Genomic DNA, 21,989 nt, shown 5'->3' on the forward strand with positions numbered 1-21,989 from the left:
GGGAGGTGGATGGGGGGTATGGGTGAAATAGGTGATGGGGATTAAGGAGCGCACTTGTCATGATTAAGTACTGGGTGATGTATGGAATTGCTGAATCACTATTTTGTACACCTGAAACTAATATAGCACTGTATGTTAGGTATACTGGAATTAAAATTTTTTAAAAATGAGCCATCAAACCATGAAAAGACATGGAGGAAACTTAAATAAATACTGCTAAGTAAAAGAAGTCAATCTGAAAACTACATCTATATAGGATTCCAACTATATGACACTCGAAAAGGCAAAACTACAGAGACAGTAAAAAGATTAGTGGTTGTGGAGTGGAAGGGAGGGATAAACAGGTGAAGTATGGGAATTTTTTAGGCTAGTGAAACTATTCTGTTTGATACTATAATGGTGAATACATGTCATTACACATTTGTCAAAACTCACAGAACTGTACAACAGAAAGCCTGAATTCTACTGTAAACTATGTACTTTTGTTAATAAGGTATTGATCTTGGTTCATCAATTGTAACAAATGTACCACACTAATGCAAAATGTTAACAATAAGGGAAATTGAGTCCAGAAAAGGAGTTATACCAGAATTCTCTGCACTATATGCTCAACTTTCTCTAAATCTAAAACTGCTCTAAAAAAAAACAAAATCTAGGGGCACCTGGATGGCACAGTCAGTTGAGCATCCAACTCTTGGTTTTGGCTCAGGTCATGATCTCAGGGTCATGAGGTTGAGCCCTATATCAGGCTCTGCATTTAGCGTGGAGTCTGCTTGTCTTTCTCTCCCCTCCTAATGCTAACCCCCCCACCCCACCGCTTATGCTCATGCTCTCTCTCTTCTAAAATAAATAAAATCTTTAGGGTGCCTGGGTACCTCAGTTGGTTGAGTGACTGCCTTCAGCTTGGGTCATGATCCTGGAGTCCCAGGACTGAGTCCAGCATCAGGCTCCCTGCTGAGCGGGGAGTCTGCTTCTCCCTCTGACCCTCCCTCCTCTCATGCTCTCTCTCTCTCTCAAATAAATTAATAAAATCTTTTAAAAAATTAATTTAAGGGTGCCTGGGTGGCTCAGTTGGTTAAAAAATTAATTTAAAATAAATAAAATCTTTAAAAAAAAAATCTAGGTCATCCTCTAAATTGGAAGGGTAAGAGATTAGTAGTGGTGTCTTGTACACTCATAACCATATCTCAGACAGAGAGAATTCCCAGTACCATGGGCAGAAATTTACAAATTGCCGAACCTAGGTTTGATTTACTAATTCTTCTCTTTAATCAAGTTGTTTGTTTATGACAAAATTCTAAAACTGGAAAAAATGGAGGAGAAGCTAAAATGGAGTAGGAGGACCCTAGATTTGCCTCATCCCTCAAACACAGGTAGATAAATATCAAATCATTTTGAATACCCAAGACATTGATCTGAGGACTGACAGAATAAACTGCACAACTAGAGGGAGAGAAGAGGACATATCATGGAAGGTAGGAGGTGCAGAGATGTGGTTTGGGGGAGAAAGAGATCATGGGTGCTGCAGAGGGGAGGGAGCCCTGGTCACAGACAGAGGAGGGAGGGAGGGAGAAAGAGAGAGAGGTGGGAGGAGGGAAGGAGAGAGGGAGAGAGAGAGAGAGGAGTGCACAGGGGATTGCATAAGGAAAACACTTCCCCAAAGCCACTGACTGGGAAAATGAGAGGAGCTGATTTATAAGATTTTTTTTTTTGACAACCAGTGGGGCTCAAAGACTAGAGTTTTAGCTGTCCACAGCACGGCTGGTGTGGAGCCTGGCAGGGGCTGCAGTTCTCCTGTGGAGAAGGAGGGCAGATAGCCTGGGGGCAGATGTCGTGATCAGAGGATTCCCTGGGACCCACTGGGAGAGGTGGTTCCCCATTCTTGGAGCGCATCTGAGAGAGGTGGACTAAAGAGCTAGTGGGCACTATTTCCCTCCCCCACCTCTCAGCATAGGTGCAAAGACACCTGCTGAGGGCAGCTAACCTGGACACCAGCTTTTTGCTGTGCTTTATACCAAACTCCAAACCCCTGCACTTTGGTGTGACTGCCCTTCTGAGACAAACCTGCATCACTCCCAGTACAGTGAGACCCTGCCCAGAGGACCAGCGCAGGTCCCCACCATGCCAGGTCCCTAAAGTTTGGAGTTTTAAAACTCAGCCAATCTGCCTGGGATAGACCCCAAGGTGCACTATGCTACCACGTGGGCAGCCATGCTGAACACAGACAGGGGAAAGGCAGGGATCTGAGGGATGCCTGGGACACACAAGGAGAGATTCTTTGCTCTTCTGGAAGGGCTTCCTGGACAGCAGCAGGTGTGTATTCCCCACTCTAGGGACAACAAAGAGGGTTGGCCCCATTTCCCTCCCCCACCCCTCAGCATAAACTAATTTCAGTAAGCAGCACAGAGCCAACAGTGGTGGCCTAAACAGCTCACACCAAGCCCCACCCCCTGTGCTCTGCTGGTGCTGCTTTCTTGGGCAAGTGTGCCTGAGAACCCGTGTAGTGGGCCCCTCCCCAAGAAGACCAGCACAACCCCCCCATCCCCCACCTAGCACATCTACTAACCATAAGGTTCTACAAAGCTTCAGCTCTAATGGAAATAGCATCGGGTCTCTCTTAACAAACAGACCAGAATACAACTAGTTAAAACTAGCCACACTCTGGCCAAGGTCCAAACACTCGCCACTGCAGGCAAGGAGAAACTCTGAAGAGGACTGACCTTTAGGAAAGAGGTGCCAAAACACACCGTAGCACAGTGCACACTCTGAAACACTTCCTGAAGCATCAGGCCCTGGACAGCATAGGACCTCTTCTTCATAAAACCATTACTCTCAAGAGCAGGAAAGATACCAGGCCTTCATTTTTGTTTGTTTTTAAGATTTTATTTATTTATTTGACAGAGTGAGAGAGAAAGCATAAGCAGAAGGAGCAGCAGAGCAAGCAGGCTCTCCACTGAGCAGGGAGCCTGATGTGGGGGCTCAATCCCAGGACCCTGGGATCATGACCCAAGCCAAAGACAGATGCTCAACTGACTAAGCCACCCAGGCACCCCCATAACAGGCTTTCCTAACACAAAGAAGAAGACAGAGACCTAGACAAAATGCCAAGACAGAGGAATTCATCCCAAAAGAAACAACAAGAAAAGGTCACGGCCAAGGATCTAATCAAAACAAATATAACTAATATTCCTGATCCAGAATGTAAAGCAACAATCATAAGAATACTAGTTGGGCTTGAGAAAAGCATAGAAGACACCACGGAGATCCTTACCAAAGAAATAAAAGACCTAAAACATAGGCTGAAATGAAAACTTCAATAACCAAGATGCAAAACTGACTGGATGTAATGACCACAAGGATGGAAGAAGAATAGGAACAAATAAGTGATATAGAAGATAAATTATGGAAAATAATGAAGCTGAGAGGGAAAGAAAAATAATGGATCATGAATGAAGACCTAGGGAACTCAGCGATTCCATAAAGCATAATAACATTTGTATCATAGGAGTCCCAGAAGAAGAAGAGGGGAAAGAGGGCAGGTTTATTTGAGGAAATTACAGCTGAAAACTTCCCCAATCTGGGAAAGGAAACAGATATCCAAATCAAGGAGGCACAGAGAACTGCCATCAAAATCAACAAAAGCAAGCCAACACCAAGACATATCAGAGTAAAATTTGCAAAATATAGAATAAGGAAAAAATCCTAAATGAAGCAGACAAAAGAAGTCCCTAACGAACAAGGGAAGACAAATAAGATTAGTAACAGATCTCTCCAAAGAAACTTAGCAGGCAAGAAGACAGTGACATGACATATTCAACATGCTGAATGGGGAAAATATACTGCCAAGAATGCTCTATCCTGCAAGGCTGTCATTCAGAACAGAAGGAGAGATAAAGAGTTTCCCAGACAGACAAAAGGAGTTCCTGACCACTAAACCAGCCCTGTAAGAAATATTAAAGGGGACTCTTTGAGTGGGAAAGAAAGACCAAAAGTGACAAAGACTAGAAAGGAACAAAGAAAATCTCCAGAAACAACAACAAAACAAGTAATAAAATTCCTATCTATCAAGAATCACTCTGAATGTAAATGAACTAAATGCTCCAATCAAAAGACATAGGGTGTCAGAATGGATTAAAAAAAAAAGACCCGGGCGCCTGGGTGGCTCAGGTGGTTGAGCATCTGCCTTTGGCTCAGGTCATGATCCCAGGGTCCTAGGATCAAGTTCCACATCAGAGTCCCTGCTCTACGGGGAGCCTGCTTCTCCCTCTGCCTCTGCCTCTCTCTCTCTGTCTCTCATGGATAAATAAAATCTTTAAAAACAATTTTTTTAATTTATTTGACAGAGAGAGACACAGCGACAGAGGGAACACAAGCAGGGGAAGTGGGAGAGGGAGAAGCAGGCTTCCCGCGGAGCAGGGAGCTCAATGTGGGCCAAAGGTAGACGCTTAACGACTGAGCCACTCAGACACCCTAAAAACAAATTTTAAAAAGACCCATCTATATGCTGCCTACAAGAGACTCTTTTTAGACCTAAAGACACCTGTATATTGAAAGTGAGAGGATGGAGAAATATTTACCATGCAAGTGAATGTCAAAAGAAAGGCAGAGTCACCATACTTACATCAGACAAACTAGATTTTAAACCAAAGACTGTAACAAGAGCTGAAAAAGGGCACTACATCATAATGAAGGGGTCTATCCAAAAAGAAGATCTAACAATTATAAGTATTTATGCCCAAAACTTGGGAGCACTAATAACAAACATAAAGGAACTCATTAATAATAATATAATAATAGTAGGAGACTTTAACGCCCCACTTACATCAATGGACAGATGATCCAAGCAGAAAATCAACAAGGAAACAATGGCTTTGAATGACACACTGGACCACATGGACTTAAAAGATATAGTCACAACATTTCAGCCCAGAGCAGCAGAATACACATTCTTTTCAAGTGCACATGGGACCTTCTCCAGAATAGATCACATACTAGGTCACAAATCAGGCCTCAACTAGTACAAAAAGACTGAGATCATCCCATGCATATTTTCTGATCACAATGGTATGAAACTTGAAGTCAACCACAAGAAAAAAATTGCAATGACCACAAATACATGGAGGCTAAAGAACATTATACTAAAGAATGAGTGGGTAAGGGAGCCTGGGTGGCTCAGGCAGTTAAGCATCCAACTCTTGATCTCAGCTCAGGTCTTGATCTCAGAGTTATGAGTTCAAGCCCTACATTGGGCTCTACTTAAAAAGAAAAAAAAATGAATGAATGGGTCAATCAGGAAATTAAAGAAGAAATTTTAAAAAATACATGGAAATAAATGAAAATGAAAGACAACAGTCCAAAAGCTTTGGGAAACAGCAAAAGGGTCCTAAGAGGGAAGTATAGGGCAATACAGGCATATCTCAAGAAGCAAGAAAAATCTTTTTTTTTTTTTTTTTTTAAAGATTTTATTTATTTATTTGACAGAGAGAGCACAAGCAGGGGAGTGGCAGGCAGAGGCAGAGGGAGAAGCAGGCTCCCTGCAGAGCAGGGGGAGCCTGATGTGGGACTCAATCCCAGGACCCTGGGATCATGACCTGAGCTGAAGGCAGTCGCTTAGCCAACTGAGCCACCCAGGCGCCCATAAGAAAAATCTTTTTTTTTTTTAAAGATTTTATTTATTTATTTATTTATTTTATTTATTTATTTTAAAGAGAGAGAGAATGAGAAAGAGAGCACATGAGAGGGGGTAGGGTCAGAGGGAGAAGCAGACTCCTTGCCGAGCAGGTAGCCCGATGCGGGACTCGATCCCGGGACTCCAGGATCATGACCTGAGCCGAAGGCAGTCGCTTAACCAACTGAGCCACCCAGGCGCCCCCGCAAGAAAAATCGTAAATATGCAACCTAACCTTACACCTAAAGGAGCTAGAAAAAGAACAATAAATGAAGCCTAAACCCAGCAGCAGAAGGGAAATAATAAAGATTAGAGGAGAAATAAATAATATAGAAACAACAACAACAACAACAACAAAACAGATCAATGAAATCAGGAGCTGATTCTTTGAAAAAACTAATAAAATTGATAAACCCCTAGCCAGACTTATCAAAAAGAAAAAAGACCTAAATGAATAAAATTGCGAATGAAAGAGAAGAGATCACAACCACCACCACAGAAATATAAACAATTATAAGAGAATATTATGAAAAACTGTATGCCAAGAAATTGGGTAATCTGGAAGAGATGGATAATATCCTAGAAACATATAAACCACCAACTGAATCAGGAAGAAATAGAAAACTTGAACACATCAATACACAGCAAAGAAATTTAATCAGTAATCAAAAATCTCCCAACAAACAAAAGTCCAGAGCCAGATGCCTTCACAGGGGAATTCCACCAAACATTTAAAGAATTAATACCTATTCTTCTCAAAAAAATAGAAATGGAAGGAAAACATCCAAACTCATTCTACAGAGCCAGTGTTATCCAGATAAAGACCCCACTAAAAAAGAGAACTATAGACCAATATCGCAGATGAACATGGATGTAAAACTTCTCAACAAAATACTAGCATATCAAATCCAACAGTACATTAAAGGAATCATTCACCATGATCAAGTGGGATATATTCCTAGGTTGCAAGGGTGGCTCAATTCTCAAATCAATCAACATGACATACCACATTAGTAAAAGAAAGGATAAGAACCATATGATCCTCTCAATAGATACAGAAAAAGCATTTGACAAAGTACAGCATCCTTCTTGATAAAAACCCTCAATAAAGTAGGGGTAGAGGGAAATTACCTCAATATCATAAAGGTCATATACAAAAGACCCACAGCTAATATTATCCTCAATGGGGAAAAACTGAAGGCTTTTCCTTTACAGTCAGGAACAAGGCAGGGGTGTCCACTATCACCACTGTTATTTAATACAGTACTAGAAGTCCTAGCCTCAGCAAACAGACAACAAAAAGAAATAAAAGGCATCCAAATTGGTAAGGAAGAAGTCAAACTCACTAATTGCAGGTGACATGACACTATGTAGAAAACCTGAAGATGCCACCAAAAAATTGCAAGAAATACATGAATTCAGTAAAGTCACAGGATACAAATATACAGAAATCTACTGCATTTCTATACACCAATAATGAAGCAGCAGAAAAAGAAATCAAGGAATTGATCCCATTTACAACTGCACAAAAACAGTAAGATACTTAGGAATGAACCTAACCAAAAAGGTAAAAGAGCTGTACTCTGAAAACTATAGAACCCTTATGAAAGAAATTAGAGAGGACACAAGGAAACATTCCATGCTCATGGATTGGAAAAAAATATATTGTTAAAACGTCTATACTACCCAAAGAAATCTACACACTTAATGCAATCCCTATCAAAAAATCACCAGCATTTTTCACAGAGCTAGAACAAATAATCCTAAAATGTGTATGGAACCACAAAAGACCCCGAATAGCCAAAGCAACCTTGAAAAAGAAAAGCAAAGCTAGAGACATCATAATACTGAATTTCAAGTTATATTACAAAACTGTAGTCATCAAGAGAGTATGGTACTGGCACAAAAACAGGCACATAGATCAATGAAACAGAATAGAAAACCCAGAAATAGACCTACAACTCTTTGGCGAGGATGCATAAAACTGGAAGTTATATGAAAACAATGAATCATGAATCACTACATCAAAAAACTAATGATGTATGGTGACTAACATAATAAAATAAAATGAAATTTAAAAAATTAAAAAATTAAAAATAATTTTTAAAAAAGGAGAAACAAATAAAAAAAAGAATATCCAATGGAAAAAGGACAGTCTCTTCAACAAATGGTGTCAGGAAAACTGGACAGCAACATGCAGAAGAATGAAACTGGACCATTTTCTTACACCTTACACAAAAATAAATTCAAAATGGATGAAAGACTTAAATATGAGACAGGAAACCATCAAAATCCAGAAGAGAACATAGGCACTAACCTCTTTGACATCAGCCATAGCAACTTCCTACTACATACATCTCCAGAGGCAAGGGAAAGAAAAGCAAAAATGAACTATTGGAACTTCATCAAGATAAAAAGTTCCCGCACAGCAACAGAAACAATCAACAAAACTAAAAGGCAGCCTACGGAATGGGAGAAGATATTTGCAAACGACATATCTGATAAACGGTTAGTATCTAAAAATCTATAAAGAACTTAACAAACTCGGGGCGCCTGGGTGGCTCAGTCATTAAGCATCTGCCTTTGGCTCGGGTCATGATCCCGGGGTCCTGGGATCGAGCCCCGCATCGGGCTCCCTGCTCAGAAGGAAGCCTGCTTCTCCCTCTCCCACTCCCCCTGCTTGTGTTCCCTCTCTCGCTGTGTCTCTCTCTGTCAAATAAATAAATAATATCTTTAAAAAAAAACCTTAACAAACTCAATACCCAAAAAAACACATAACCTAGTTAAGAAATGGGCAGAAGACATGAATAGACATTTTTCCAAAGAAGACATCAAGATGGTTAACAGACACATGAAAAGATGCTCAACATCACTCATCATCAGGGAAATACAAATAAAAACTACAATGAGATATCACCTCACTCCCATCAGAATGGCTATAAATAACAACACAGGGAACAACAGATGTTGGAGAGGATGCAGGGAAAGGGGAACCCTCTTGCAGTGTTGGTGGGAATGCAAACTGGTGTGGTCACTCTGGAAAACAATGTGGAAGTTCCTCACAGAATTAAAAATAGAACTACCCTAGGATTCAGCAACTGTACTACCAAAATACTGATTTGAAGGGATACGTGCACCCCAATGTTTATGGCAGCATTATTAACAACAGGCAAATTATGGAAAAAACCCAAATGTCCATCAACTGATGAATGGATAAAGAAGATGTGGTGTATATGTGGTATGTTTGGTGTGTGTGTGTGTAATGGAATATTACTCAGCCATCAAAAAGAATGAAATCTTGGCCATTTGCAATAGCATGGATGGACCCAGAGTGTATTATGCTAAGCAAAATAAGTCAGAAAAAGACAAATGCCATATGATCTCATTCATATGTGGAATTTAAGAAACAAAACAAATGAACATGGCGGGGGAGGGAAGGGGGCAAACCATAAAACAGGCCTTTAACTACAGAGAATAAATGGAGAATTGATGGAGGGAGGTAGGCCAGGGATGGGCTAAATGGGTGATGGATATTAAGGCGGGCACTAGTTGTAATGAGTACTGGGTGTTATATGTAAGTGATGAATCACTAAATCCTTCACCTGAAACTAATAATTACACAGATGTTGACTGGAATTTAAATAAAAACTTGAAAATAAATAAAAAATAAAACTGGAAAAATGTATAAATAAACAAAATCTATTATTTTTTTAAATGGGTAAATTCCTTTGAAACAAAAGCATAAAGGAAACCACAGTAAAACTTAAAACCTATAATTCAGAAGAGAAAAGATAAATCTGACCAGATAATTCTTTAAAGAATAGGGAAATTCAGGGGCATCTCAGTGGTTCAACTGGTTAAGCATCTGACTCAATTTCAACTCAGGTCATGATCTCAGGGTCATGAGATTGAGCCCCACATGGGGCTCTGTGCTCAGCATGGAGTCTATTTGAGATTCTCTCTGTACCTCTGCCCCTCCCCCTGTACTCTCCCACCTGTGCACTCTCTCTTTCAAATAAATAAAGTCTTAAAAAAAAAAATAGGGAAATTCAGATAATAAATGACAAACTTGGGGGGAATCTAGTTTGTGTCTGCTTCATATAAAGAAAGTATCTAGCAGTGCCTGGGTGACTCAGTGTGTTAAGCCTCCAACTCTTGGTTTTGGCTCAGGTCGTGACCTCATGGGTCATGGGACAGAAAAGAAGAGATTGGGGATGACTCCCTGCTTAGAAGATTCTCTCCCTGTGCCCCTTCCCCCACTCACTTGTGCACTCTCTCTCCCTCTCTAAAATAAATCAAAAAAAAAAAAAGTATCTAAAAGTTAATAAAGTTCAAACATGATAGAAAAATGGGCAAAAGATTCCAAACAGTTCAGGTCCTATTTCAATGAATAGTATGCACCGGCAAAATTACAGGAGAGAGAAACTGCTTGCCAGGCGCTGGATATCTCAAACTGATGGTTTTAGCACATAAAAGTAGAATGATAGATTGAAAGGTATTTTTTTCCCCCCTCATGGTTATTTGGAAGGTGCAGCTATGACATGGCACATTTAGCACAGTTCTTCAACATTCTAAATATCACTACTGAGAATTTTTGTAAAATACTATATTCTACAAGTCATTTTTTCTTACATTTTAAATTCAATTGAGGACATTGCCTCTTTGCAATTCCACCTCCTTGACATTTATTTTTCCCCGTTAGTTTCTTCTTCCCATAAGTGTTGGTGTTGTGTAAGATGCTCCCTGGATAACCTGTATGTTGCCTACACCTACATCTGTACTCCTCAGGGGTTCAAACTCCCACAGATCCCTACTAGAGTCTCAAGTCTGATGGGCATTCCCCTGTTGAAGTAGACTCATCTTCCCCTGTCAATCTGTTCTTCTTTCTTGCCTACTTCAGATGTTGATCAGAGAGGATTGAGGTTGAGATTGGAAAGACAGAATAGAAGAGATTAGGGAGTAAATTCAAGTTTGTACTTTTGCTGATTGTTACCAAATTAGCTCTTAGCAAATCCAGTTAATTTCACCTCCTAGGCATTAAAAAGAAAACCCCCTCTTTGCTATCTCTATTTTACCTCCCTAGATTGTATAATGGACACACAATGGTCTCTATGTGTGCTTGGACTTCACAAATCGGTCTCACATCCACCAGAGAGCTCGAAAGTACTATTCTGAGTATATCACTTATCTGCCTACAATCCTCTGTTGAACAATCACGTTTTGAGGTGGTCAGGACAGTGAGCCAAACTTAAAGTAACAATCAAGCCTTTATTCACTCACTGTGATAGCGCAAGCCAGAGGCCAAAAGAGAGGCACCAGTTCTGCAATGCTCCATTCCTTGCCCCGCCCACCATGGGCCAGCATTAGGCAAGGGTCGGGTGGGTGCAGTGCAGGTGCAAGGAGGCATCTCATTCCAAGGGGCCCCAAACAAAAGGCTCCTGACTCTTTATGGACTCATGGGTTGAGGGGAAAGAAAGGGGGAAGAGCCAGAAGTGGAAAGATACCGAGTCAAGTGGAGAAAAGTGCCTCAACCAAAGACCCCTGATAAGGAGGTCTTAGCAGAAGCACCTGGGAGGTGCCTCAGTCAAGGTCCCTGATAATGAGGCCTCTGAATGGAGACACTTGAGCTAAAAATACAGGTTACATATGAGCATGTCTGGCCTAGGTGCCTGAGTCTTGGACCTCAATTTTCTCTAGAAAACACAATGCACTGGGCATGCACCCAGTCTGGTGTGGGCAGGGCACCTTTCCCCTAGGAGGCCTGCCAGACAATGACTATAATTGCCTATGGTCAGGACTCATAGGTCATGCAAGGATTCTGGCTTGGAGCTAAACTCCTCACCCTCCAGTGGCTACCCCAAAGCCTCAACCTCTTCACATGGTAAACAAAGATCCCTTCATCTGACCCCCATACCTACTCTTCTGGTATAATCTCCTGCTTCACATTTCATACTCCAGTAAAAACTGCCCCCCTCCATGTGGCGCCTGGGTGGCTCAGTCAGTTAAGCATCTGCCTTTGGCTCAGGTCATGATTTCAACTCACAATGGGCTCCCTGCTCAGCAGGGAGTCAGCTTCTCCCTCTACCCCTCCCCCTGCTCTCTCTCTCTTAAAAAAAATAAAATCTTCTAAAAAATATATTTAAAAAAAAAAACTGCCCCCCTCCAAACCTCCATGCCTTTGTTCACAGTTTCCCCTGCTTTCCCCACCTTCTGTTTCTTCACCAAGCAAACTCCCACTTATCCTTTTAAGATTTATCCCAGGTGCCACCTCCACCAGGAAGCCTTCTTAACAAATATCCACCTTCATTCTAGACACAAGTAACTCTTCCCTATGCTGTGGATCCTTAAGCCCTCATGCACACAAATTGCTACCAACTTACTTACTACATAATATTTCCTGTTTCTGTATCTGTCTATGTAACAAAACACTATATTCCTAGAGAACAGAAGCCATATCAGCTCTTTGGAATTCCTCTCCAAAGGCCACCATTCACTCTTTACAATTGGCTTCTTAGTCTACAGGCCTTAGGCTCCATGGTTGTCAGGGATTTCTAAAATCTTTTCATTTATATATGATGAGTACTGGAACATTTAAAGGTGTCCATTTGCAAAGTGATAACCACAACTTTTCACCTGTAAGTTCTGAATTTCCTGTCATTTAACTTTCACCCAATTTTTATGGGAATCCAGTCCAAGAGGAGAAGGAAGAGGGGAGCCAAGCAGACAACAAAGATACTCAATGTCAGCAAAGGTCTTAGTAGCCAGCAGTCCTAACACAACATTAAACTGGACAAGTCCATGTAAACTTGTGTCCCTGATGAAGTTGTAGCTTCTAGCTGTGTCACCGAAGAGGAAACCAGACTTCATTCAGGGAGAGATTGCAAGAATGGACTCCACATAGGCCTAAATCCCAGGCCTAAAGATTCTATGCCAAGGAAATTTAGATTCTCTCTCTCTCTCTCTCTTTCAGTAAACACTAAGATGTGTGCTGGGACTATTTGCACTGTTTCTGCACCTACTGAGTAGGCAGAGAGCTACAGACTCTAGAAAAATCAGGCTGGGGTGAGAAGCATGCCAGACATTTTAAAAAATCCCAGTGAGAATAGCAAAGATGAGCTTTTTACCTGGTAAAATCCTTACTTCACAGTTATATTCAAAAGCAAAAGCAATACTATGACCATGTGATTGTGTCCTCTCCCATTTTTATACAAAGATGTTTCTGTATCCTTTGCCATTCAAGACATTTTAGATCCTCTACATAGGGAGAAGATAGACCAGGAATTTGTATGAAATGAATGTCTACAAATATAATGTTAAAACCCTAAAATATTTTAATGGATTGTGGCTGCCTCAAATGAAATCAAGAGATAAATAACAATAAATGAATGTGTACCCCCTGTACTTACAAGAGAACATGAGCAACGATGGCATTCACATCGAACAAGGTATCAGTAGGGAATTCTCTGAGTAAGATGTTGCCCCTATAAAAAAATTTAAAAAGCATTACAGAAATATCTCCTTGGAATTCATTTTTCTTGTCTCTCTAATACAGTAGGTTTTAAGTTCTTTGATGTTAGAGCCTGGGTGTTATACATTATCCCATGCACTTCACCTACCCGCGTGCTAACCGTAAAACACACAAAAATATTTATTGAATATTCACTCAATAAATATGTTGACTTTGAAGAGCCTAGACCCTGGGCTAGGCAAAAAGACTGGGAAAGCACAGAAGTCTCAACAAGGCTTCCTACCAACCTCCCAGTCACATACACACACTTTCCTAAATGGGCTGGGAAGGAGACAAGTAGGAGTGAAAAAGAACTGTCCTTACAGCTGATCTCTGAGGAGACAGAATATGTCCCCACTTCTTAGGCCAAATCCCAACAGTTTGAGAAAAAGACTTTGAGAAACCTGAGAGACTAGGAGACCAAAGTGGAGAGGAATCTGTAACTGGGACATTGGCAGATCTCTCAAAAATACATTTCTTTCACACCCAAATATGGACCTGACAGATCTATTTGAAACACTAAATTTGTGAAGTGCTTACTTTCCAGGCACTTATAGTAGGAGTTTACATAAGAATTCTCATGTAACATTCAAAACAAGCCTGTGAGGTAGGTTTTATAGCTATTTTACCTCATTTTATAGATAAGGAAGCTGAAGCACAGGTAACAAATCTATGACTTAGACTATTTGCTAAGCTTCATGTGACCTCCCCCCCACAACTGTATACAATTTTATTCTGGCTTAGTGATATTTTGTATATTTTAATATTCTAGAAGTATAGCTTTATATCCGCCTATCACACTCAAAAAAATACTTTACCTGAATAAATATGCTCTCACCAAATCCTTTTCTTTTCCACAGTATCTTGATGTTTCTTCTTTGACACAATTAACCTTTAAAAGATTATATTTAAGGTTTAGAGTATATATCAAAAGGTCAAGTTTCTTGGTTAGGGAAACAAGAAGGAAAATTAAACAGCACAGTCTGTCTCCAGGTCAAATTTTTTATTTTACTTTTCTTTCTGATTTGAATCCTATAATTGCTTATTTATTCAAGTGCTTGAGGTAACCCCGAGAAAGGAATTATTTCTACACCAGGAGTTATATTTAATTATACTTGAGAGAATACTTATGGAACAAGTAGAAAGTAACCAAGTAGAAAAGGAAAGAAACAATGAAGGCGGGACAAAAAAATCATGAGTAAAAGCCAAGAAGCAGAAGTAAGTGGTTAAGTTGGGAGCATGAAAGCATCTCAGCAGCTGGAATAAAGATACTGCTGGTTTCTTTTTATTATTATTATTTTTATTTTTATTTTTTTTAAAGATTTTATTTATTTATTTGACAGAGAGAGAGATAGCGAGAGCAGGAACACAAGCAGGGGGAGTGGGAGAGGGAGAAGCAGGCTTCCCGCCAAGCAGGGAGCCTGATGTGGGACTCCATCCCAGGACCCTGGGATCATGACCTGAGCCGAAGGCAGACGCTTAACGACTGAGCCACCCAGGCGCCCAATACTGCTGGTTTCTTATTCAAAATCCAGCCTTTCCTTTTGTTCTACTACCAGAACTTCCCTAAACGCAAGTGGCCCAATGAAAGACTTTTCCAGACTCCCCAACAGCTACAGATGGCCAAACAGTGTTAGAAGTCACTGGGGTTGGATTCCAGATGGTTCTTAAAAGGGAGCTGACTTATACTCTTTTTCTACTTCTTCCTGACAAAAAACAGACAAGGCAGCTGGGGCACCAGCAGTAATCATGGACCATAAGACATCTTTAAAGGAGAAACCCTTGCTGAGCATGGTGCCACAGAAAGAATGAACCCTAATCACTGATGACGTCAGAGCAGCCCTAATAGCCCTTGATAGTTTATAAACTGTGTGTGAAAAATATAAGAATAATCCTGGCAGCAACATGAAGATACAGTGGAAGGCAAGAGAGCACAAAGATAAGGTGGCAGGTTAAACAAATATCACATCAGTACAGGGCAAGGATGACTGGCACCTGAAGTAAAGCAGAGAAGGACAGAAGAGGTTCAAGAGATTTCTCAACAATCCAGTAAGGAGAACTAGGGAGAAGAAGAGGCATGTGTATGCAGCCTGGGATAGAGGGGGAAGGAAAGAGATAAAGAGAACAAAGAGGTTTACGAAATGGGGCAATGGGTAGCTACCAACAAAACTTAAACTAAGGCTGGAAGAAAAACAGTTATTTCATTTTAGATTTTGTTTTTGTTTGATTTTTTTAAATGGGTTTGGGTTTTTTTTTGTTTTGGGGTTTTTTTTTTTTAAAGATTTTTATTTATTTGAGAGAGAAAGAACGAGACAGAGAGAGAGGGCATGAGAAGGGGGAGGGTCAGAGGGAGAAGCAGACTCCCCGCTGAGCAGGGCACCCGATGCGGAACTCGATCCCAGGACTCCAGGATCATGACCTGAGCTGAAGGCAGTCACTTAACCAACTGAGCCACCCAGGTGCCCCATGGGTTTGGGATTTTGTGTGTGTCGTTCAATTTAATTTTAATGGAGTTTGAGGAAGCAGAATGACAACTGGGGAAGCTACATTTATTTTCAAAAGCTACAAAAGGAGAACTGACACTCAGAAAAAAATATTAGGAAAAAAGAATTAGAATTAAAAGTCAGAATACAGCTACACTCGCCAAAAAACTGAATGTTAGCAAGAATTTTTAAAAGTCAGAGCACAGGTGATGATTGACATTATGACAACAGATTTTTTTTCTATTTATCCCATTCAACATATATATGAACGCCTACCATATGTTAGTCACTCTTCTAGTCACTGGGGTACCGTTAGGTTCCAAATAAAGATCTTTATCTTTAGAACTTACATTCTAAAAGCAGAGACAGACAATTTTAAAAACTAATATGTAGTGTTAAGTCCCATATAGGAAAAAAAAAGTAAGGGGATAGTGTATGACAGGACATTTTAGATAGTAATCAAAGAAGGCTTGGGGGAGGGGGTGACCTTTGCACAAAGAACAGAAGGAATGGAACGACGCATATGATTATCATATAAATGTGTGGAAGAGAGGAGTTCTAAGCAGAAGGGAAAATATTCACAAAGGCCTTGTGGAAATAACACTTCCAGCAGGTTCAGGTAACAAAAAGATGACCTGTAGGTGTCAGGAACAAACTGAGCAAGGTAAAGGGACAAAAAATGAATCAGAGAGGAAGCCAGTGTCCACAAGAGTGAAGAGTTTCTATTTTATCCTAACTGTAACAGGAAACCTTTCTGAAGGGGTAGCAAAGGGACCTGACACATATGACTTATGTGTGGAGAAAAGTTTAGTGGGACAAGAGTGAGAGGAGAAAGACCAATTATTAGAAGGCTACCGTAGTTTCCCAGATGAGAATTGATGAAGGTTTAGACAAGGGGAGGGAGGGGTCAGATTTGGGAAGTTTTGATAATAGAACCTAAAGATTTCTTGATGGCTTGAGTTAGGTCCTCAATATAGGTCTGTCTTATTCACTAGTCTCCTTTTCACATAGCTTAGCATCCTCAACTGTAAAATCAAGACTTTAAGTTTTGTTAGTTCATAAAGGCAACACCCTGGGCATGAACCTTAATATTCTACTCTAGTTACTAGATACACAGTTACTAGCTACTAGATAAACAGCATGATTATCCCTTTTGAATGACCTACCAACTTAGTATTTCATTTCTAAACTTTAGAATTTTATTAAAAGCTCCTCAAAGATGAGTACCATTATCATTCTAGAGTGTTATCAGTTGTTTAAAGTTAACAAAGGTACATATAGAATTGACATAAAAAAAGATTTTTTTTTTTAAGTATTAAGCAGTGATATAATAAGAAATAGATAATTGGTTTTTGCCCCCCTGGTTCCTGACACAGGGCTCCTAAAACCCTTGTTATTTCCTGAGTGATAGGAGTGTTAGGAGTACCTTTTGTTCTAATATTTGGTCTTTAACCCCAGTTCCTTATATAAGAGCTTCTAAGACTCTTGGAAACCCTTGCAGTGTTTAAGAGTATCTTTCTGCATGCTAATGAGGTGACTGATCCCTGGGGGCCCCTATATAGCTTCGAGATGGAGACTGCTCACCAAAAGGACAAGGCATGATTAGAAGGTTGAACTTTCTGTCCCACCTCCTATCCTCAGGGCTGGAGATATAGTTAATCACCAGCAGCCAAAGATTTAATCAATCATGTCCACAAAATGGAACCCCCATAAAAACCCTAAACAATAGGTCTTGGAGAGCTTCCAGGGTGGTGAACATATCTAAGTACCAGTAGGGTGGCAGAGTCCAAACCAGAAGAGGACAGAAGCTCCTGTGCTCAAGACTTCCAGACCTCACCCTATGCATCTCGTCCTTTGGGCTATTCCAGGGCTCTATCATTTATAATAAATCAGTAATAGTAAACAAAGTGTCTTCCTTCAATCCTGTTAGTTATTATAGCAAATTATCGAACCCAAGGAGGCAGCTGTAAGAACCCCCAATTTGTAGCCAAGTCAGGCAGAAGTTGTAGGTAACCTGGGAATCCACTCCTTGTGATTGGCATCTGAACTGGAGGGCAGTCTTATAGGACTGAGCCCTTAACCTCTGAGATCTGGGCTAAGTGGGCAGCTAGTGTCAGAACTGATTGGTGTGGAAAACTCACACATTTGATGTCAGAAGTGTTCTCTGGGTAGAAGAAAGAGTTTCCCTTTAATAGCCAAGGTTAGTTAACCTTTCTAGGATTCCTGCCCTGGGAACTCTAACTGCAGGGACCAAGTGGGACAGCAGCTATCTCTCAGAGGTAGAAGGCTAGTGAACTAAGAAAGAATAAATGTACACAGAAAGTCAGGGAGACACTAATCTGAGAGAATTTAATAATCACTGGGTTTTAATCATTCAATTTTCTGAGGTACAAATTCTAAGATTAAAGTAAATGAAAAGCTCATGGAGCTATCTAATCTATGATGCATGTGGAAATTTTCCATAATACTCAACAACAAGTTTAAACATTCTTTTGAGAAAAAAATTAAATATGTCATTTCAAGTTAGGTTGTTTTGACTTTGTTCTAAAAATAAAGGAAAAACTGCAACATAAGCAATTATAAAGACCTAGAAGAATAGAAAAGGAAAAATACTTCAATTACCTCAATTTTGGTATCTCAGTTTGTGCTAACAGAAAATAAATAGTTGAATGTGGAGATCTATTATAATATATTTGTCAGGCAAAACAACAAAGCTTAACTATAGGATTGAAAACTGAGCTATAGCCTCAATAAAACAGTTTGCAAAATAAATTAAGTTCTAAGCTAAAGAATTTTGAACAGCTTTTTTTCATCATGTACTAATTTACACAATAATCTGGAACTTCCTGTGCTTCTGTTTTTTCGTATAAAAAAAGGTAGAAAAAATTATTTTTCCAATATGGAAAAGGTGTGAAACATAAGTATATTTAGATACTCAGCCTTAAGTCATACAATTGGAAAGTGTTTGTCACTAATAATTTAGTAACAAAAAATGTCTTTCTACCTTTGCAACTGAAATTCCATAGTCCTGGAGAGGTTTAACAGCCTCATTCAGTTCTTCAAGAAATACAGAGGTTCTTGGAGAATCTAAAATAAGAAATGTTTTATGAATGTTTTATGGCTTGCTCCTTAGGAAAGATGAATTTTTAAAATTAAAGCCCAAAGCTGCAAACTGGAGAAGAAATAGATTAGTTTGCCCCACAAGTAGACAAAACAATAAATAAACATACCTAGTTATATATTTTTACACCCTTATTTCCTATTGCCTCATTATTCTTATTTCTAATGTTTTTGTGATATATTTTAACTTTGTAAGTAAATTTTAAAAATTTCTAAAACAAAAATAGAATGTTTAATTTAAAGCTAACATTTGGCATTATTTTTCCAAGTTTAATACCACATACACAACACACATGAATGCATGCACAAAACTTTCAAAATGATTTTAAAGCTTTTTTTTATGAGAGAAAGAGAGAGAGAGAGAGAGAGAGAGAGAATGCATGCAAGTGAGGGGAGAGGCAGCAGGAGAGGAAGAGAATCTCAAGCAGCCTCCACACCCAGCACAGAGCCCATCGTGGGGCTCAATCTCACAACCCTAAGATCATGACCTGAGCTGAAATCAAGAGTCCAACACTTAACTGACTGAGCCACCCAGGCGCCCCTTAAAATGATTTTAAAATACCATTTTCAAATGACAATTATAAGAGAGCCAACAGAAATGTGGAGTCATTTCACTTACTAATTCCAAGAATAGTTTTTTTTAAGGGATAAAGACTTAATGAGACCATTACAATTTTTAGTTAAGTTCAATTGGTTAATCAGTGTAATTAATGGTACAGCTGAAGCAGAGTATTAAACAAAAGAACTACTGATACTTCGTTTAAAGTTTTAAAACACTTTTAAAATATTTGTTCACTAAAAATACCAAAAAGTATACTTTCAGAAATGACTAGTTGAAATTCAGATGTTATTCACTAATTCTTATCTAGTATTTACTATGGACTAGTAACATGAGTAAATTCATTTAATCCTCACAACAAATTTACAAAGCAAATATTATTTCCTCATTATGGATGACAACAAAAACAGAGAGGCTAAGTGACTTGATCAAAATCATACAGTGGCACAATCAGGATTTAAACTCAGGCAGACATATTTTAGTAGCAGTTTTATAGCACATAGTACTAATCCTGACAATAAATTCCCACTGAGAATATTGATTAAATAGCAATAGAAACATCACAAAAATAATGTAGAATATAAAAAATACTTACCAGCTTGACAAAAATAAGCTAAGGAGGCTTTTCCTGGTTGCAATGTACTGAAATATTTCTGAGGACTCAGTTCTGATAGAGAGTCTACTGCTGACTTATAAAAAACGCACATCATAACAAAAGAGATGCCAACTCTAAATATATTGAAACTGAAAGACATCATCAGCTGTAGTTGTACATGGGCAGGAGATTTTCGTCTGTTTTGTTCAGTGCTGTGGTTCTGTTGCCTAGGATAATACCTAGCAAGAATAGGTGTTCAACAAAGTTTTGCTGAATAAATTTGTTAAACAAATGAATGAAGTAAAATCTGCAAAAAGAATAATATAAGGCATTACTTATATATTTGATTTTGCCTGTACTTTCCTATTTCCCTCTAGTAAATATTTGAGAGGGATGACATAAAATGACATTGATTTAATACTATTGATTTTTCATACTTGCAAAAGATATAAAAGATATCTAGAAAAAGCAACATGAAATATTTTAAGTTTAATAGGTATTTACTAGAGTATGTTAAGCTAATTGTCATTTTTAAGGGTTCTAAAATTAATTCTCAAACATTATTTAATCCTTGTTTTAAATTGGGCATTTTATCTTTCTCTACCTAGAGCAGATTTACAATCAATACTCAGTTATTTAATACCATTAAATGGGAGTGAGACATCCAAAATCTGTATCTACTATGTCTACATTCTTTTTACTTTAAATTCCCTAGAAGATAGCAATTAAAACTATTTAAAGAACATTCCTTCTAAATATACTTTTAATACACGACTTAGACTTACTTACACAGTTTAGAAATTCAAGCCTCTTTTTCAACCCATATTTTAATTCAACTCTATCTTCTGAACTCAGATTTGTTTTAGATATCCTCCTCTCATCTTCTTTCAAGCTGTACTTACTTCTATGCTATCCTCTGCACCTGTTGTCAATTCTTTGTCTTCTATTTTGCTACCTTCAAATTTCTCTTGAACAATTTCTTCTTTCAGGAAGTTTTTCTACTGATGATCTATACTACCTAAGTTTAAAAAAAGATAGTTTGGGAAAATTAGTGTAACATAAATACATCATACTTCTAGAAGGTAAAGATACACCCACAAGCATAGGTGAGAATTTTAATTTTTTTAAAATTTCAAACAGAACCCTTACCTTTCAAACAAAGGATCACTACCCCAAAACAAGAGACAGTAAAAAAATAGCTAAAAATTACTCATAAGAGGGGTAGACTTTCTCAGTAAAGAATAAAACGATAAAAGAATGAAAAACTTAGGGACAATTACACTAAATTGGATATTTACTTCGCTCTTTCTTTTTTTAAGATTTTACTTATTTATTTGTCAGAGAGAGAGAGAGCATGCACAAGCAGGGGGGAGGTGCAGCAGAGGGAGAAGCAGGCTTCCGGCTGAGCAAGGAGCCAGGACTCTAGGATCACGACCTGAGCCAAAGACAGATGCTTAACCAACTGAGCCACCCAAGCAGCCCTACTTTGCTCTTTCAATCTTATCAGTAAGCCTATAATTTCTCTCCTTAAGAAGCAGGTATTCCTATGATCCTATGCCTTGTTTCTTAAATTCCACATATGAGTGAGATCACATGGTAATTGTCTTTCTCTGACTGACTTATTTCACTTAGAATAATACCCTCTAGTTCCATCCATGTTGTTGCATATGGCAAGATTTCATTTTTTTTTTTGATGGCTGCAGATCATGGGGGAAGAGAGAAAAAAAATGAAACAAGACAAAACCAGAGAGGGAGACAAACCATAAGAGACTCTTAATCTTAGGAAACAAACTGAGGGTTGCTGAAGGGGAGGGGGTGGTGAAGTGGGGTAACTGGGTGATGGACATTGGGGAGGGTATGTGTTGTAATGAGCACTGTGTATTATATAAGATTAATGAATCACAGACCTGTACCCCTGAAACAAATAATACATTATACGTTAATTAATTGAATTTAAATTTTAAAAAAATTTTTAAAGCAGGTATTCCTAAAAAAAAAAAGCTAATTACTCATCAATTACTTAACATTATTTTCATTAGAGCTAATTTATATCAGTG

General features: G+C 38.9%; 1 protein-coding gene across 5 annotated transcripts in view; it reads right to left on the reverse strand.

Moving 5' to 3' along the window:
- Positions 1–21,989, reverse strand: part of TXNDC16 (thioredoxin domain containing 16) — a 125,606-nt gene that overhangs the window by 94,592 nt on the left and 9,025 nt on the right. For 4 of the 5 annotated variants that reach the window (XM_054513708.2, XM_054513707.2, XM_054513710.2 and 1 more), the window contains exons 2-6: positions 20,835–20,946; positions 19,933–20,239; positions 18,663–18,745; positions 13,994–14,067; positions 13,075–13,149 (exon numbers count right to left, since the gene is read on the reverse strand). In XM_054513708.2, coding sequence (XP_054369683.1) covers positions 13,075–13,149; positions 13,994–14,067; positions 18,663–18,745; positions 19,933–20,095 — 395 coding nt within the window. In that variant the 5' untranslated portion in view covers positions 20,096–20,239; positions 20,835–20,946. The remainder of the gene's footprint in view (positions 1–13,074; positions 13,150–13,993; positions 14,068–18,662; positions 18,746–19,932; positions 20,240–20,834; positions 20,947–21,989) is intronic. The other variant, XM_064571057.1, reaches the window with a different exon arrangement.

This window comes from Mirounga angustirostris, unplaced genomic scaffold, assembly GCF_029215605.1.
Source record: "Mirounga angustirostris isolate CCGP_5_RB_7025 unplaced genomic scaffold, mMirAng1.0.hap1 SCAF_9, whole genome shotgun sequence".
Lineage (NCBI taxonomy): Eukaryota > Metazoa > Chordata > Mammalia > Carnivora > Phocidae > Mirounga > Mirounga angustirostris.